Genomic DNA, 19,744 nt, shown 5'->3' on the forward strand with positions numbered 1-19,744 from the left:
TTTGTGTCAGTCCCAAACCCAGATCAATAGAGAGGTTCCCAAGGAGAGAGACGTCTCAGGGAAAAGGACAGTATCAAAAATCTGTATTTTAGTTTCCAATGTTGATGACACAGTGAGCCTTCCGATCTCTAAATGGGAAACTGATCTGGACATCGCTACTAATCATATGTTCTGGAAAAATATATCTTCCAATTTATTCCTAATGACAAAAAATACAAATTATGAAAGATGTTCCAGATGGGTCTCAAACTTAAATATGTTTCCTTATTGTGCAGATAACAGCAGATAAATTCCTACACGCATCCTTACTGTATGTATAATCACACACACACACACACACACACACACACACACACACACACACACACACACACACACACACACACACACACACACACACACACACACTTAGGATTGACTAAACAGAACCAAAAATAAACTACTTATCAACAAGAGTATACATTTTTCACATATCCTCCTCTTGTAAAAGGGAAACTATCTATCACAATACAGCATTCAGCCTAATACATGCTGCTTGTTCAACTGCTGGACAGGGTGAATAAATAAATAAATAAAATAGAGAGGGTTGCATCAGGAAGGCATCCAGTGTAAAACCTGCCAAAAACAAATATGTGAAGTCTATGTGAAAAAGAAAAACTATGATAAGGAGATCAGACAAACCTGACAAAATGACAGAGGAACATTCACCAACAAGACTAACAGACTGAACATTAAGACATGTTAACTCACAACCCAACACAAAAGATACAAATCGTTGGTAGAGGTCTGGGGTTAGTAGGATCACAGGCTCACGCTCACTTTAAAGCAGGCTCTTTATTGAAATGTGACGGGTGTAATGGAAAAATTTTGCCTTAGTGCTATTTCTTATCCAACACACTCGTCATGTGCTGGCTAGTTGCAATACTGAACATTCTTACACAAACAACTAATCTCTTGTGCCCTGTCGTACATCAAGTCTAAACATCTGATGTTCTGTTTGACTGACTAATTTATGATATATGTTTTTCCTTTTACACCCAGACTCTGGCTCCATCCTGTCTGACTCCCCACCAGACCCAAGGCTGGTAAAGCGAATGCATCTTGTCTTGGAAGCTCGGTGTTCCTTCCTTTGGATAACAAGACACGATGATGCAGAAGTGGGAAAGCAAACATTCTCACTCACAGCGAGATAAGGTGGCGCAAACAATTCCCTTGCTGCAGAGAGACATTCCACCAGAGCCAGAGAAAGGGGTTAAAAGGCAGAAGCAACTTGCCTGGTGCACACACCTGGTGTGTGCACTGATCTCCCCAGCTGGTTTTTGGTTTGTTGATGTGCACGATCAACATCCATGCTTTTTATTTGCTTTCCCCATTATTTTTATTTTCTTTATTATTTCAATAAATCGCACAAAAAGACAACTCTCTCATCTGCTTCTTTATGGGAAATTTCCACCACACAGGGCGGCAAGAGCCCGCACGGAAAGGACGCCGGGGGAGACAGAGGAGGACGTTCACACTCCAAGATTTATGCTTTAAAATGTATTGCGCAATTAAAATACACCGCACAAGGTAAATTAATATAAACACCAAAAAGTAATAGAAACCAAAATCACACCATGCAAAACCACGGCAAACAAAAGTAAACAAAACAACAAAAACAACAAAATAGAAACCAAAACACAACCAACCAACATATATTAACAAAGAAACCGATGAATCAACAGTTATAATGCACGCATGCACGCCCACACGCTAACAATGGTTTCCGCCTCTTAGGTCCTGGACGATCCGAGAGACCGAAACCTTGGCGAAACTGAGACACAATAAAAAGAAGAAGAAGCCAGAAACAGAGGCATCGGGGAAGGGCACAAACCCGTGGGTCACTCGTATCCAGACCAATAAAAGCCAATATCGTTTGATAAAAAGCTTATTTCTGCCTTATTTGTATCTTTATCAAACTCTTTGTTATATTAACAGGTTTAATGAGCATTCAGCTCACTTGACCGCTGTCTGTAACTGTCTGAGACCAGTACAACCACTAAGAAGCTGTTTCCATGTTGCCAAAAAGTGATTCATGTAAATATCTTTTAACAAGAAGCTTATTTCTGTGTCATTTTAGGTCCACAGAGCTCTTTTTGATTATATTAATAGATTTAAGTTCACTTGACCACAATCTACACCTGTGAGGTAGAATCACTTATTGGCAACATGATAATAAGCCTTTTCTTGGTTCTACTGATTTCAGACTAGTACAAGAAGTGATCAGATGGACTGGATGTTAACACCGGCTCTGGAAAAAGAGTCGCTCATAAGCGCTGCGCCTGAGGGGGGGCAAAACCCTGCATCACCACACAGACAGCAGCTCCCATTACCTGTAGCGATCGTACACAGGCGCACCACTGCAGCCACGGATCAACCACAACGATCTTATTCGGGTGCTCACCTGCGCTCCTAGGCACCAGCCACAAGCCAACACGGAGCCCTGATCACGTGTTCACCTGTACTTAAAGGCACCAGCCTGGCCCGCCTCCCAGGGAGCCAATTATTCCTAATCTTGGCTGGAAGGTGGGTGGGGCAAACCTCCACACCACCACACCTTAAAGTTGCATGATATGGGCGTATGGTATGGTTACAATGAAAATCATACTGCAGGGAAAAAAATCCATAGAAGGGTAAAACACTTCATTGGTCTGTACAAGCATAGGTGAGAAGCATCATGAACTGTTTAACCCTAAGACTGCTGACCTTTTTCTGGCCTTTTGGTTTACCCAGCAAAAGTCAGCGGCCCCAACCACTTTCTGTTTCTATGTCTGTGTGCAGGGTGCAGCTTCAACAAGTATAACATGTTCCTGTTTCTGACAGGATTAAAACATTGAACACATGTATCCTTCATAATAAGTAAAAATCAAGAAATTAGCCTTGTGAGCGATGCAACAACATAATAGGAAAATCATAAATCAGTCAGTAAATCATATTTACTCTAACAGTGAGGAGTGATGGCATCCTCTGGGCCTAAGCTATCTTTGAGGCCAGGAACACTGCAGCGGCCTATGGCAAAAAAGGCAATGCCACCATTGCTCTCACCTGTGTGAACTTTTTTAATGTGGACTCTCAAGTTGTTGCTAGTAAAGGTAGTGTTTCCCACATCTTTTGGCTTCTCACCTGTGAATCCTCAGATGAGTTCTTACATGTGACCTTTTTTCTAAACCATTTCCCACAGGTTTTACAGACAGTGAGTCCTCCAGTGGGTGAGAGTCCTGGTCCAGGATGGATGTGAGTTTAGCCAGGACCCTTCTCTCACCCACCTCCTGCACCGTGTCCAGAGTGCAGCCCAGGACAGAGCTGGACTTCTTGATGACCCTGTCCAGTCTCTTCCTGTCCCTCACTGTGATGCTGCTGCTCCATCAGACCACACGTACAGGATGGTTGATGCCACCAGAGTCATAGAAGGTCATCAGGAGTGGCCCCTCACTCCAAAAGACCGCAGTCTCCTCAGCAGGTAGAGTCTGCTCTGACCCTTCCTGTACAATGCATCTGTGTTATGAGACCAGTTCAGTTTATTGTTCAGATGCACTCCCAGGTATTTATAAGAGTCCACTCTCTCAATATCCCTTCTCTGGATGTGCATCGGTGGGATGACAGCAGGCTGCCGTAGGCCAAGATCCACCACCATCTCCTTGGTTTTCTCTGTGTTGATCAGGAGGTGGTTCTGTTGGCACCAGTCCAGGTTCTGAGTAAGTCCTCTGTAATCTGCATTGTCATCATCAATGATCAGTCCAACAATCGCAGAGTCATCAGAGTACGTCTGCAGAACACAGCTGATGGTGTTGTGTCTGAAGTCTGACGTATAGAGGGTGAAGAGGAAGGGGGCCAATACAGTTCCCTGTGGGGACCCCACACTGCAGGTCAGAGTGTCAGACACACAAACTGAGGCCTGTTTGTGAGATAGTCCACGATCAATAATAAAAATAATAATCAGGGAAACTTACTTTACAGTGATCGTGACTGTTTAACCCTTTTATATGACGCTAGAACTCAGATCTACGACCCAATATTGCTGCAACATGTTTCTGCTCCACATATTGTGTCTGCTTGAACCTGCGCGACTGACCACCGAGTTATTTTACCACTTTTAATATCTGTATGAGACCAGTTAAACCAGTAAGATGTTTTCATGTTGCCAAAACATGATTAGAGCCAAAAGCTTTCGATGAGAAGCTTAATTCTGCCTTATTTTAAATACACTGAGCTCTGCTTGGTTGTGTTTACAGATGTTGTTAAATATCCAGTCCATCTCATGTTTGTCTGTTCCTGTCTAAGACCAGTAGAACCAGCAAGATGCTGGTTTTATGTTGCCACAAAATGGATAAAGCCAATATCTGTTTACACATTGCAGAAATTACTGGACATACTGTAGTATTTAGGGTGAAGATGGAGGTGAGGTTGATTTTCTCTCCGTCTGATACACATTCAATGTTGCCACTATGGAGGCCTTTTGTGGTTTTCTTATTCATAAAGTAAAATAGACCTGATGAACCTTTCACAACTTCGTATTAGACATAATGTTGCCCAGTAGAGCATGCACAATGAGAAGATGCTGTAGAAATGTTGCTAAGTTGTGTTTCCATTAATATTGTAGATTAATTTTGGTGGTAAATAAAAATACAGTTACCTGCAACTATAAAGTTACAATTCATGGCTCAGACTTTTGCCTCAGTCTTTGTGATGAATATGATACACGTTATAGGCAGTTTGCCTAAAGGGAAAGTTAAGAACAAAAAATGGACATTACAAAACTAAATATACAGGGAACTCATGACAAATCCTTTTATTAGGAAATTAAAAAAAAGACAATATACCACATGAACATAACTTCCTGTTTGTGAGCTTTTGCACAGTCCCACACAGAACTGTGAGACCTCGTGTGGTTCAACAAGGTTTAACCACCTGTAAAGCTTTGTTTACATGCAAAGGAACAGGGTTTTCACCTGTGTGCACCATGATGTGTCGTTTCAAACTTCTTTGTTCCTGGAAGGCTTTGCCGCAGATGTTACAGAGGTACGGTCTCTCACCTGTGTGAATCCTTAGATGAACGTCTAGATGTGTTTTTCGTCTAAATCGTTTCCCGCAGATTTTACAGGGGAATGGCTTCTCACCTGTGTGACTCCTCAAATGAACATCCAGATGTGGTTTTAGTCTAAATCGTTTCCCGCAGATTTTACAGGGGAATGGCTTTTCACCTGTGTGAATCCTCAGATGAACATCTAGATGTGGTTTTCGTCTAAAATGTTTCCCGCAGGTTTTACACGGGAATGGCTTCTCATCTGTGTGGATCTTTAGATGAGTTTCCAGACTGGATTTATGTGTAAATCGTTTCCCGCAGGTTTTGCAGAGGAATGGCTTCTCACCTGTGTGGATCCTTACATGAGCTTCTAGATATGGTTTTCGTCTAAATCGTTTCCCGCAGGTTATGCAGGGGAATGGCTTCTCACCTGTGTGGATGCTTAGATGAGCTTCTAGATGTGGTTTTAGTCTAAATTGTTTCCCACAGGTTTTACAGGGAAATGGCTTCTCACCTGTGTGGATCCTCTCATGGATTTTTAATGTTGATGAAAACGGGAATTTCTTTCCACATGTGTTACATATCAGATGTTGCTTCGTGTGGGTTTTTACATGCATCTGTAATGCACATTTACCCTTAAAGGTTCTACTACATGCGGTACATTTAAAAGTCATTTTATCTATGTTAGTCTTTGTCATAGAGTTGTCTACATTCAGGGTAACAAGAGAGCTGTGAGAGAGGAGCTGACTGTCACCATTTGCTTCTGCTGCATTGTCCTCGAATGCTGAACTCATCACATTATCGGTCTCCTGCTTCAGAACAAGCGTGTCTCCTTCCTCACTGGTGCGTGGTTCCTCGTGTTCCTCTTTTATTTGTAGAGGATTTGAATTATCTTCATCTTGACTGGTCTTTATTATGTGATGACAGATCTGCAGGTGAGTGGTTGCCTCCTCCTCTTTCTCACACACATCTGGAATCTCTGAATGAACAATAAGATACAGTTTATTTAATTTAATTAATAAACAAACTGTTTATTAATTTGAATGTACATTAAATTATTCATGCAACATGCCTTGATATGACATTTGTTGTAAATCTGACCCTATAAATAAACATTTCACATTTCTTTAATTACTGATGTTTGTTTAATCAACTAGTTTTTATCATATCTTCGTTTAACCGAGCTTTTTACAGGTCAGATGCTAATATTGTCAATGTACTGAACAACTGTGTCATCACTGTGTCTGAATAAAGACATTTTCCGTTCCTACAACTGTCCACGATTGTCTTCAGGCTCGTCTGAGTCTCCTTCGCTTGTTGTATGAACATTAGTCTGCTTACCTATCCTGTGTAGTTTGATCTCAGGTCTTAACACAGCGTCCAACAGTCTGCGCTGACGGTCGAGCTCTTCTTCGTACTCGACGATGGTTTGTTCAAAGGCTCCGAATATTTCCACAGCAGCAGTGGTCAGTCGCTGGGAGATGAACTCTTTCAGATGCTGAACCGAAGACATCGTCGCTCCGTTAGTGGTGACTTTATTTGAACTTACCCGCTACACTCACCGCTCGGTGTTACACTCTGTTAGTCCGGCAGGGAACGATGTACTTCCGCTTGGACCTTTGTAACGTTCCATACTTCTACGTTGTTCTTTACGTAGCCATTACGTTTAATCTTGCGTCTTCAGCTACAGTAAACTGTCCAACTTGTCTTGTTTGCTGCTTTCATCCTCTTCTGATTCCTCATCATTACAAACGTAGCTTTTTCTCCATTTACTACATTTACATACTTTTAAAGTAATTTATTTATTGACCTTCAGCTCTGGTACCCTACAGTTATTTAAAATCAGTGTATCCTTTCTGCTGTTCAGGACTACACACTAAGTTATTGTTAGTTCTGTCACACAGTATAACTCATGGTTTACATTATGGTTTATTTATCTAGCCACAGGGGTTGCAAGGCAGTGACTTTTGTGTCAATCCTAAACCCAGATCAATAGAGAAGGTTTCCAAGGAGTGAGAGATCTCAGGAAAAAGGACAGTATGAAAAATCTGTGTTTTAGTTTCCAATGTTGATGACACAGTGAGCCTTCCGATCTCTAAATGAGAAGCTGATCTGGACATCGCTACTATGTCCTATGTGCCCTCATTGTACAGATAACACAGCAGATAAATTCCTACATGCATCCTTATTATGTATAATAATTCACATGTGTATATATATATGAGTATGAATATGATATATGTATGTTTGTACGCGTGCGCGCGCACACACACACACACACACACACACACACAAGCTGCCCGCCAACACAGCGACGTCACACATATTTAGGATTTACTAAACAGAACCAAACATAAACCAATAATCAACAAGAGTATATATATATTTCTTATATACTCCTTATGTAAACGGGAATCTGTTCATCACAATACAGCATTCTGCCTAAATAAAAAAAAATAGAAAGGGTTGCGTCAGGACGGCATCCAGTGTAAAACCTGCCAAAAACAAATATGTGAAGACTATGGGAAAGAGAGAAACTATGATAAGGAGATCACAAAAGCTAACAGACAAACCTGACAAAATGACAGAGGAACATTCACCAACAAGACTGACGGACTGAACATCAAGACATGTTAACTCACAACCCAACACAAAAGATACAAATCGTTGGTAGAGCTCTGGGGTTAGTAGGATCACAGGCTTACACTCACACACTCACATTAGAAGTTTAAGCAAACACAGTTAACCTGGGACTCTGCAGGTGTAGTGTCCTGAGCCTGGAGGGTTCAATAGTGATCACTGGAGGCCAACACAAAATGGCCGACATGGCTTAGGTGCATTTCCTGTCAGGACGTCAGACAGTTACGCACACAGTCTAAAGATGTAAACAGCATTCACATATGTATATAATATTGATTACAAAATTAAATACACATGTATCTCATTCATTTTATTATTAGGCAATTAGAAAAAGACAATCTGCCACATACACATAACTTTAACTAAAATGCTGCCGTTCCATTTGTGAGCTTTTGCACAGTCCCACACAGAACTGTGTGAGACCTCATGTGGTTCAACAAGGCTTTACCACCTGTAAAGCTTTATCCTCATGCTTCACAGGAATAGGACTTTCACCTGTGTGCACCATCATGTGTTGCTTCAAAGTCCTGAACTCAAAGAAGCCTTTGTCGCAGACATTGCAAAGGTATGGTCTCTCACCTGTGTGAACTTTTCTCATGTGGACTCTCAAGTTGTTGCTACTACTGTAGTGTTTCCCACATCTTTTGCATGCATGTGGCTTCTCACCTGTGTGAATCCTCAGATGACATGTTAGATGTGACTTTTCTCTGAACCTTTTCCCACAGGTTTTACAGGGAAATGGCTTCTCACCTGTGTGAACCCTTAGATGAGCTTCCAGACTGTGTTTCAGTCTAAATTGTTTCCCGCAGGTTTTGCAGAGGAATGGCTTCTCACCTGTGTGAATCCTTAAATGAGTTTCCAGATTCAGTTTCCGTCTAAATCGTTTTCCACAGGTTTTGCAGGGGAATGGCTTCTCATCTGTGTGAATCCTCAGGTGAGATCTTATATGCGATTCTTGTGTAAATCGTTTCCCGCAGGTTTTGCAGAGAAATGGCTTCTCACCTGTGTGAGTCCTTAGATGAGCTTCCAGACCGAGTTTCCGTCTAAATTGTTTCCCGCAGGTTTTGCAGATAAATGGCTTCTCACCTGTGTGAATTCTCAAATGAACTCTTAAAGTTGAATCATGTGTAAATCGTTTCCCGCAGGTTTTACAGGCGAATGGCTTCTCACCTGTGTGAATCCTTAGATGGCCTTTTAGGTGGAGTTTTAGTCTAAATCGTTTTCCACAGATTTTGCATGGGAATGGCTTCTCACCTGTGTGAATTCTCAAATGAACTCTTAAAGATGAATCACGTGTAAATCGTTTCCCGCAGGTTTTGCAAAGGAATGGCTTCTCACCTGTGTGGATCCTCTCATGTGTTTTTAACTCTGATAAATAACGGAATTTCTTTCCACATGTGTTACATATTGGATGTTGCTTTGTGTGGGTTTTCACATGCATCTGTAATGCATACTTACCCTTAAAGGTTCTACTACAAGTAGTGCATTTAAAAGTAATTCCATCTGTGGGACTCTCTACTATAGCAGAGTTGTCTACATTGAGGGTGACAAGAGAGCTGTGAGAGAGGAGCTGACTGTCACCATTTGCTTCTGCTGCATTGTCCTTGTATGCTGAACTCATCACATTATCGGACTCCTGCTTCAGAACAAGCGTCTCTCCTTCCTCACTGCTGTGTGGTTCCTCGTGTTCCTTTTTTATTTGTGGAAAATTTGAATCATCTTCATCCTGAGTGGTTTTCTTCACGTGATGAGAAATCTGCAGGTGAGTGGGAACCTCCTCCTCTTCCTCACACACATCTGGAATCTCTGAATGGACAATAAAATACAGGAAACTGGTTATTAATTCGAATATACATATACTTTTCTATATTACTGATGAATTACTGAAGTAGTATTTACTACATATTCACTTAAGCAAACATCTTACAGGTCTGAAACTGATATTGTCAATACACTGAACAGCTGTGTCATCACTGTGTCTGAATAGAGACATTTTCCGTTCCTACAACTGTCCACGATTGGCTTCAGGCTCGTGTGAGTCTCCTTCGCTTGTTGTATGAACATTAGTCTGCTTACCTATCCTGTGTAGTTTGATCTCAGGTTTCAACACAGCGTCCAACAGTCTGCGCTGACGGTCGAGCTCTTCTTCGTACTCGACGATGGTTTGTTCAAAGGCTCCGAATATTTCCACAGCAGCAGCGGTCAGTCGCTGGGAGATGAACTCTTTCAGATGCTGAACCGAGGACATCGTCGCTCCGTTAGTGGTGACTTTATTTGGACGTACCCGCTACACTCACCGCTCGGTGTTACACTCTGAGGGTCCGGCAGGGAACGATGTACTTCCGCTTTTAACTTCCTAACGTTCCGTACATCTGCGTAGTACTTTAGGTGACCATGACGTATAATTTTGCGTCTTCTGCTGCAGTAAACTGTCCAACTTGTCTTGTTTGCTGCTTTCATCCTCTTCTGATTCCTCATCATTACAAACGTGGCTCTTTCTAAGCTTCTTCTCCATTTACATACTTATCTTTTAAAGTAATTTATTTATATGAAAAGGACAGTATCAAAGTATCAAAAATCTGTATTTTAGTTTCCAATGTTGATGACACAGTGAGCCTTCCGATCTCTAAACGAGAAGCTGTTCTGGACATAGCTACTAATCATGTTTTGGAAAAATATATCTTCTAATTTATTTCTAATGACAAAAAATACAAATTGTGCAGGATGTTCCAGATGGGTCTCACAAACTTAATTATGTGCCCTCATTGTACAGATAACACAGCAGATAAATTCCTACATGCATCCTTATTATGTATAATATTGCATATGTGTATGTCTATGATATATGTATGTTTGTATGAGTGTGTGCACATACCTTAACAGTATTATTAGTATTAATATTCATTTCACAGGTAAACCATAGTACAGCAGTTGTTTAGTTGACATGAATGAGTCACCCTAAGGTACAACCCTATTTATTTATTCATTTATCTTTGCTAAACTGATTTGTTTGGTTTCTGCAGCTCGATGCCCCCCTCTCTCTCTCTCACGCGCACACACACACACACCAAAGCATAAACTAAAGCTGCCCACCAACACAGCAACATCACACATATTTAGGATTCACTAAACAGAACCAAAAATAAACCATTAATCAACAAGAGTATATATTTTTCTTATATACTCCCTATGTAAAAGGGAAACTGTCCATCACAATACGGCATTCAGCCTAATACGTGCTGCTTGTTCAACTGCTGGACAGGACGAAAAAATAAATAAAAAAATAGCAAAAGTTGCGTCAGGACGGCATCCAGTGTAAAACCTGCCAAAAACAAATATGTGAAGACTATGGGAAAGAGAAAAAGTATGATAAGGAGATCACAAAAGCTAACAGACAAACCTGACAAAATGACAGAGGAACATTCACCAACAAGACTGACGGACTGAACATCAAGACATGTTAACTCACAACCCAACACAAAAGTTACAAATCGTTAGTAGAGCTCTGGGGTTAGTAGGATCACAGGCTTACACTCACACACTCACATTAGAAGTTTAAGCAAACACAGTTAACCTGGGACTCTGCAGGTGTAGTGTCCTGAGCCTGGAGGGTTCAATAGTGATCACTGGAGGCCAACACAAAATGGCCGACATGGCTTAGGTGCATTTCCTGTCAGGAAGTCAGACAGTTACGCACACAGTCTAAAGACGTAAACAGCATTCACATATGTATATAATATTGATTGAATACAAAATTAAATACACATGTATCTCATTCATTTTATTATTAGGTAATTAGAAAAAGACAATCTGCCACATACACATAACTTTAACTAAAATGCTGCCGTTCCATTTGTGAGCTTTTGCACAGTCCCACACAGAACTGTGTGAGACCTCATGTGGTTCAACAAGGCTTTACCACCTGTAAAGCTTTATCCTCATGCTTCACAGGAATAGGACTTTCACCTGTGTGCACCATCATGTGTTGCTTCAAAGTCCTGAACTCAAAGAAGCCTTTGTCGCAGACATTGCAAAGGTATGGTCTCTCACCTGTGTGAACTTTTCTCATGTGGACTCTCAAGTTGTTGCTACTACTGTAGTGTTTCCCACATCTTTTGCATGCATGTGGCTTCTCACCTGTGTGAATCCTCAAATGATACGTTAGATGTGACTTTTCTCTGAACTGTTTCCCACAGGTTTTACAGGGAAATGGCTTCTCACCTGTGTGAACCCTTAGATGAGCTTCCAGTCTGTGTTTCAGTCTAAATCGTTTCCCGCAGGTTTTGCAGAGGAATGGCTTCTCACCTGTGTGAATCCTTAAATGATTTTCTAGATTCACTTTCAGTCTAAATCGTTTTCCACAGGTTTTGCATGGGAATGGGTTCTCACCTGTGTGAATTCTCAAATGAACTCTTAAAGATGACTCACGTGTAAATCGTTTCCCGCAGGTTTTGCAAAGGAATGGCTTCTCACCTGTGTGGATCCTCTCATGTGTTTTTAACTCTGATAAATAACTGAATTTCTTTCCACATGTGTTACATATTGGATGTTGCTTTGTGTGGGTTTTCACATGCATCTGTAATGCACACTTAGCCTTAAAGGTTCTACTACAAGTAGTGCATTTAAAAGTAATTCCATCTGTTGGACTCTCTAACATAGCAGAGTTGTCTACATTGAGGGTGACAAGAGAGCTGTGAAAGAGGAGCTGACTGTCACCATTTGCTTCTGCTGCATTGTCCTCGTATGCTGAACTCATCACATTATCAGTCTCCTGCTTCAAAACAAGCGTCTCTCTTTCCTCACTGCTGTGTGGTTCCTCGTGTTCCTCTTTCATTTGTGGAAAATTTGGTTCATCTTCATCCTGAGTAGTTTTCTTCACGTAATGACAGAGCTGCAGGTGAGTGGGAACCTCCTCCTCTTCCTCACACACATCTGGAATCTCTGAATGGACAATAAGATACAGGAAACTGGTTATTAATTCGAATATACATATACTTTTCTTTAATTACTGATGAATTACTGAAGTAGTATTTACTACAGTCTCTTAATCAAACATCTTACAGGTCTGAAACTGATATTGTCAATACACTGACCATCTGTATCATCACTGTGTCTGAATAAAGACATTTTCCGTTCCTACAACTGTCCACGATTGGCTTCAGGCTCGTGTGAGTCTCCTTCGCTTGTTGTATGAACATTAGTCTGCTTACCTATCCTGTGTAGTTTGATCTCAGGTCTCAACACAGCGTCCAACAGTCTGCGCTGACGGTCGAGCTCTTCTTCGTACTCGACGATGGTTTGTTCAAAGGCTCCGAATATTTCCACAGCAGCAGCGGCCAGTCGCTGGGAGATGAACTCTTTCAGATGCTGAACCGAAGACATCGTCGCTCCGTAAGTGGTGATTTTATTTGAACTTACCCGCTACACTCACCGCTCGGTGTTACACTCCGAGGCTCCGGCAGGGAACGATGTACTTCCGCTTTAAACTTCCTAACGTTTCGTAACATCTGCGTTGTACTTTACGTGACCATTACGTATAATATTGCGTGAGTGAGAACTGATATAAAATTTAGCAACTCTGACATCAGTAGTTTGTTAATAAAACAGTGAACTGTCCAACTTGTCTTGTTTGCTGCTTCCATCCTCTTCTGATTCCTCATCATTACAAACGTGACTCTTTCTAAGCTTCTTCTCCATTTACTTCATTTACATACTTATCTTTTAAAATAATTTATATATTGACCTTCAGCTTTGGTACCCTACAGGTATTTAAAATCAAAGTAACCTAAGTCTGGTGGGCTACTCGGGCTGTGGTCTTCATTAGGCCGGGGCTACTGGAAAGTGGTTCCACCAAACCATCCCTCCTAAGTGGGATGCTCTGCAGTTTTTATTACATTAGTCATACACACCTCATCCAGGACTTCGGTGGCTGACTCCGGGGGGGCAGTGGACAGAGCCTTCACTCTGAAAGGGGACACTGTCCAGGGAACACACAGTCAGCCAGCGGTCGTGCTCCTGGAGATGTAAACGCAGGGGCATCTCCTAGTGGGCTCCCTACGAACCGTGGGTCCTCAGGCTCCATTCTCTCGGGCCGACCCTCCACTGGGGGGATTGTTTGCCCCTGTTTCTCATGGGGCGGACAGCGTTGACCCACTCTGACCTCAAGCGCTGTCTTTGTGGCTGCTGCAGCTCTGCCTTTGGGTGAACAATGTTAAGCTACAGCTTTACTAGCCTTGTAGTGGGACACTCAACACCTGAGCTGATAAACGGGCTTTCCAAATGTTCCAAATGTTTCAGCCTAAGGTACATCCCTATTTATTTATTATTTATTTATTTATTCATTTATCTTAGCTTAACAAGTTTGTTGGTTTCAGCAGCTCGTTGGCCCCCTGCGACCCCCCCCCCCCTTCGAACACACACACACACACACACACACACACACACACACACACACACACACACACACACACACACACACACACACACACACACACACACACACACACACACACCCCAATGCATAAACTCAAGCTGTCCACCAACACAGCGACATCACACATATTTAGGATGGACTAAACAGAACCAGAAATAAACAATTAATCAAGAAGAGTATATATAAATAAATATATAACTCCCTTCCACCCTCCGCGGGTGGTCTCATCCGCTTTCCAAGCTCGGGACCTCTACCAGAGGCCAGGGAGCTTGAGGATTCTGCGCAGTATCCTTGCTTTCCTGCACTTTTATTGACTGAGATGTCAGATGTTTTTCCAGGGATCTGTTGTAGCCACTCCTCCAGTTTGGGGGTCACAGTCCCCAGTGCTCCAATCACCACAGGCACCACTGTGGCCTTCACCTTCCAAGCATTCTCCAGTTCTTCTCTGAGCCCTTGGTATTTCTCTAGTTTCTCATGTTCCTTTTTCCTGATGTTGCCATCGCTTGGTATTGCCACATCCACCACTACGGCTTTCCTCTGCTCTTTATCCACCACCACAATGTCTGGTTGGTTCGCCATTACCATTCTGTCAGTCTGGATCTGGAAGTCCCACAGGATCTTGGCTCGCTCGTTCTCTACCACCTTGGGAGGTGTTTCCCACTTTGACCTTGGGGTTTCCAGTCCATACTCCGCGCAGATGTTCCTGTATACTATGCCAGCCACTTGGTTATGGCGTTCCATGTATGCTTTGCCTGCCAGCATCTTACACCCTGCAGTTATGTGCTGAATCGTCTCAGGGGCCTCTTTGCACAGTCTACACCTTGAGTCTTGTCTGGTGTGGTAGATCTGGGCCTCTATGGCTCTGGTGCTCAGGGCCTGCTCCTGTGCAGCCAGAATGAGTGCCTCTGTGCTGTCCTTCAGCCCAGCCCTTTCAAGTCATTGGTAGGATTTGTTGAGATCAGCCACTTCAGTTATGTTCCGGTGGTACATCCCGTGCAAGGGCTTGTCCTCCCATGATGGTCCCTCATCCAGCATCTCATCCTCTGTTCTCCACTGCCTGAGACATTCACTCAGCACGTCATCTGTCGAGGCCTTATCCTTGATGTACTTATGGATCTTGGATGTTTCATTCTGGATAGTAGCTCTCACGCTCACTAGTCCTCGGCCTTCTTCCTTGCGGCTACCGTACAGTCTCAGGGTTCTGAACCCTCCATGCATGGTGAGGAGCTTTCGTGTCTTAACATCTGTGTTCTGTATCTCTTCCTTTTGTCACCCTATTATTCCCATTGGGTATCTGATTAATGGCAAGGCGTAGCTGTTTATTGCCCGGGATTTGTTCTTGCCCTTGAGCTGGCTTCTTAGGACTTGCCTTACTCGTTGGAGGTATTTGACTGTTGCCACTTTGTTTTACCCAGCAAAAGTCAACGGCCCCAACCACTTCCTGTTTCTATGTCTGTGTGCAAGGTGCAGCTTCAAAAAAGTATAACATGTAAAAAACAGTAAATCAGCCTTGTGAGCGACGTAACAACATATTAGGAAAATCATAAATCAGTCAGTAAATCATATTTACTCTAACAGTGAGGAGTGATGGCATCCTCTGGGCGTAAGCTAGCTTTGGGGCCAGGAACACCGTGGCGCCCTCTGGCGAAGAAGACAACTCCACCATTGCTGCCGAAGGCGACCAACAACCTCTGAGGCCTCCTCCCCACCACCCCAAACAGGAAAGGCGTGCGTCGTCCTTGGGCCACCACCACGACAAACAGGAACGGCAGCCCCTGCCCTGAATTCGTGTGGTCGCTACTAGACCACCAGGACAAGACAAGACAAAGGGATGCTGATGGGCTACAGCCTCAGACGTGGAGCTGATACTAGAGCCAACACTGGCAGGCAGGGCTTGGCAACAGTTGAGACCGATGCTGCGGATGAAGGCTATCCATACCAGCAGAACTAAATGAGGCAATATGAGCAGTAGGAGACACAAAAGCTAAAGAAACGCCCTTCCCTTCAGCCATGCTGTACTCCACCTCCGATGAGGTAAGTTTCTCCTAGTCCTCCTATGCTCCAAACCAGAAACAGCAGTTTGGAATCCAAGAGCTGACAAAATACTCTGAGACAGCTTTAGTTAAACTGTCCAGTTTGTTCAGCGCAACTAATCTTTGTGTTAGAATGTTCAAATGAAGAATGAATTCCCAAAAGACCTGTGGACCTTTTCTGGTGAAACTGGAGCAACGACCTGGTTGCTATGGTTACACTTGATGGAGTCAATTTCAAGGTAGACATGAAGAACAGCACCAGAGGTGTCCTGCAGGTCACAGTGAGGTTATAGGAGTCTGAGCTGCTGGACACTGAGTTCACAGTCAGATTGATTGGAGACACTGGAGCTGGGTGGGAAGAGGTGGAAAACACTGAAAGACAAGATTCAGTGTTGCCACTAGATGCCATTTGTTGTTTTCTCATTTAGAAATATAAAATACACCATTTGACATTTGTATAAGATATATATACTTGATGAGAAGCCATGTACAACATCCACGAGGAGAAGAGGCTGTACAAATGCTGTCAAGTTGTGTTCTCATTAGGTTTTGTAAATTCAATTAATTTTGGCGGTAAATAAAAATACAGTCACCTGCTACTATAGTTACAATTACAAGTTACGACTTTTGTGATGGATATAGTGCATGTTATTGGCAGTTTGCCTGAATGGAAAGTTAAGAATATAGACATTACAAAATTAAATACACATGGATCTCATTCATTTTATTATTAGGCAATTAAAAAAAGACAATCTGCCTCATACACATAACTTTAACTTAAATGCTGCCGTTCCATTTTTGAGCTTTTGCACAGTCCCACACAGAACTGTGTGAGACCTCATGTGGTTCAACAAGGCTTTACCACCTGTAAAGCTTTATCCTCATGCTTCACAGGAATAGGACTTTCACCTGTGTGCACCATCATGTGTTGCTTCAAAGTCCTGAACTCAAAGAAGCCTTTGTCGCAGACATTGCAAAGGTATGGTCTCTCACCTGTGTGAACTTTTCTCATGTGGACTCTCAAGTTGTTGCTACTACTGTAGTGTTTCCCACATCTTTTGCATGCATGTGGCTTCTCACCTGTGTGAATCCTCAGATGACATGTTAGATGTGACTTTTCTCTGAACCTTTTCCCACAGGTTTTACAGAGAAATGGCTTCTCACCTGTGTGAACCCTTAGATGAGCTTCCAGACCGTGTTTCAGTCTAAATTGTTTCCCGCAGATTTTGCAGAGGAATGGCTTCTCACCTGTGTGAATCCTTAGATGAGCTTTCAGATTGATTTTCAGTCCATATCGTTTCCCACAGGTTTTGCAGAGGAATGGCTTCTCATCTGTGTGAATCCTCAGATGAGATATTAGATGTGACTTTTCTCTAAACTGTTTTCCGCAGGTTTTGCAGATGAATGGCTTCTCACCTGTGTGAATTCTCAAATGAACTCTTAAAGATGAATCATGTGTAAATCGTTTCCCACAGGTTTTACAGGCGAATGGCTTCTCACCTGTGTGAATCCTTAGATGAGCCTCCAGTTGGAGTTTTATTCTAAATCGTTTTCTGCAGGTTTTACACGTGAATGGCTTCTCACCTGTGTGAATCCTCAGATGAGATATCATGCTTGCTTTTAGTCTAAATCGTTTCCCGCAGGTTTTGCAAAGGAATGGCTTCTCACCTGTGTGGACACTCTCATGTGTTTTTAACTGTGATAAATAACGGAATTTCTTTCCACATGTGTTACATATTGGATGTTGCTTCGTGTGGGTTTTCACATGGATCTGTAATGCATACTTAGCCTTAAAGGTTCTACTACAAGTAGTGCATTTAAAAGTATTTTCATCTGTTGGACTCTTTGTCATAGCAGAGTTGTCTACATGGAGGGTGACAAGAGAGTTGTGAGAGAGGAGCTGACTGTCACCATTTGCTACTGCTGCATTGTCCTCGTATGCTGAACTCATCACATTATCGGTCTCCTGCTTCAGAACAAGCGTCTCCCCTTCCTCACTGGTGTGTGGTTCCTCGTGTTCCTCTTTGATTTGTAGAGAATTTGGATCATTTTCATTCTGACTGGTTTTCTTCGCGTGATGACAGATCTGCAGGTGAGTGGGAACCTCCTCATCTTCCTCACACACATCTGGAATCTCTGAATGGTCAGTAAATAACAGGAAACTTGTTATTAATTTCAATATACATAAAGCAAATCATGCAACGTGCCTTAAAAGTACATTTGTTGTAAAATTGGCCATATAAATAAGACAGGTTTTAATTACATGTCTTTAATTACTGATGCTTGTTTTATCTAATATTAGTAGTATTTAGTACTAGTATTTATCATACCTTCTTACAGGTCTGACAGTGATATTGTCATTACACTGAACAACTGTGTCATCACTGCGTCTGAATAGAGACATTTTCCGTTCCTACAACTGTCCACGATTGTCTTCAGGCTCGTCTGAGTCTCCTTCGCTTGTTGTATGAACATTAGTCTGCTTACCTATCCTGTGTAGTTTGATCTCAGGTCTTAACACAGCGTCCAACAGTCTGCGCTGACGGTCGAGCTCTTCTTCGTACTCGACGATGGTTTGTTCAAAGGCTCCGAATATTTCCACAGCAGCAGCGGTCAGTCGCTGGGAGATGAACTCTTTCAGATGCTGAACCGAAGACATCGTCGCTCCGTTAGTGGTGATTTTATTTGGACTTACCCGCTACTCTCACCGCTCGGTGTTACACTCTGAGGGTCCGGCAGGGAACGATGTACTTCCGCTTTTAAATTCCTAACTTTCCGTCCTTCTGCGTTGTACTTCATTTGACTAATACGTATAATATGGCGTCTTCTGCTGCGTGGTGGTTGTGTATCGACGACTCTGACATCAATAGTTTGTTAATAAAACAGTGAACTTGTCTTGGTGTTGTCCATGCGTGGAGCTTGGGTGCTGTGCTGTGTCTAGGGCAGTGGTGGGGGGTGCCTAGTGGTTAGAAGTGCCTGCCTACCCAAGGGACAGGGGCAGCGGAGCTGGTGGATCATGGGGTGGCCACATGGGTCCCCTGTGGTAGGGGTGTGGTGGCTGCTGGGACTTGCAGTCCGGTGCTGGTGTAGGGCCATTTGAAGGGTTGGCGTGTGCCTGTCAGGCCTCCCTGCCAGTGTATGGGGGCGGACCTGGGGATAAAGACCTGGGTACCCCGTGTCTGGGGGGGGGTCCCTCTGGGGGTGCCTGCCTGTGCATGGAGGGGTGTCTCTCCCCTGGGACACTGTCCCTGCTCAGGGACCCCTCCTGGGTCTGATGGTCTTCTCGGGCTGCGCAGGGGCATCTCCTGGTGGGCTCCCTACGGTCCGTGGCCTTTCTGGCTCCACTCCCTCAAGCCGACCTTTCCACTGTGGGGAGTGTTTGCCCCAGTTTCTCATGCAGCGGACAGCGTTGACCCACAGTGGTCCACTCTGACCTCAAGCGCTGCCTCTGTGGCTGCTGCAGCTCTGCCTTTGGGTGAACAATGTTAATGCTACAGCTTTACTAGCCTTGTAGTGAGACACGCAACACTTGAGCTGATAAACAGACTTTCTAAACTTATCACTATCAATATCAAT

The 19,744-nt window shown here is 43.1% G+C and overlaps 4 protein-coding genes across 5 annotated transcripts in view; all 4 read right to left on the reverse strand.

Moving 5' to 3' along the window:
* Positions 1-4,813: 4,813 nt before the first annotated feature.
* LOC114844541 (oocyte zinc finger protein XlCOF6.1-like) overlaps positions 4,814-19,744 on the reverse strand; it is a 37,572-nt gene continuing 22,641 nt past the window's right edge. Inside the window, exons 1-2 of one of the 2 annotated variants that reach the window (XM_029131976.3) lie at positions 6,404-6,693; positions 4,814-6,041 (exon numbers count right to left, since the gene is read on the reverse strand). In XM_029131976.3, coding sequence (XP_028987809.1) covers positions 4,930-6,041; positions 6,404-6,575 — 1,284 coding nt within the window. In that variant the 5' untranslated portion in view covers positions 6,576-6,693 and the 3' untranslated portion in view covers positions 4,814-4,929. Of the gene's footprint in view, positions 6,042-6,403; positions 6,694-19,744 lie in introns of those variants that run through there. The other variant, XM_041068279.2, reaches the window with a different exon arrangement.
* LOC129602897 (gastrula zinc finger protein XlCGF57.1-like) lies at positions 7,998-10,038 on the reverse strand. The gene is made up of 2 exons (XM_029131962.3): positions 9,779-10,038; positions 7,998-9,508 (listed from the first exon to the last, which is right to left on the reverse strand). Exons 1-2 carry the CDS (start codon positions 9,948-9,950, stop codon positions 8,136-8,138), a joined length of 1,545 nt encoding a protein of 514 aa, XP_028987795.1. The 5' UTR covers positions 9,951-10,038; the 3' UTR covers positions 7,998-8,135.
* LOC129602898 (zinc finger protein OZF-like) lies at positions 11,463-13,143 on the reverse strand. The gene is made up of 2 exons (XM_029131990.3): positions 12,913-13,143; positions 11,463-12,643 (listed from the first exon to the last, which is right to left on the reverse strand). Exons 1-2 carry the CDS (start codon positions 13,082-13,084, stop codon positions 11,607-11,609), a joined length of 1,209 nt encoding a protein of 402 aa, XP_028987823.1. The 5' UTR covers positions 13,085-13,143; the 3' UTR covers positions 11,463-11,606.
* On the reverse strand, positions 16,872-18,919 carry LOC129602899 (gastrula zinc finger protein XlCGF57.1-like). The gene is made up of 2 exons (XM_029131968.3): positions 18,656-18,919; positions 16,872-18,304 (listed from the first exon to the last, which is right to left on the reverse strand). The coding sequence occupies exons 1-2, from the start codon at positions 18,825-18,827 to the stop codon at positions 17,016-17,018; spliced, it is 1,461 nt and encodes a 486-aa protein (XP_028987801.1). The 5' UTR covers positions 18,828-18,919; the 3' UTR covers positions 16,872-17,015.

Source organism: Betta splendens, chromosome 17, assembly GCF_900634795.4.
Source record: "Betta splendens chromosome 17, fBetSpl5.4, whole genome shotgun sequence".
In the NCBI taxonomy this organism is placed as follows: Eukaryota; Metazoa; Chordata; class Actinopteri; order Anabantiformes; family Osphronemidae; genus Betta; species Betta splendens.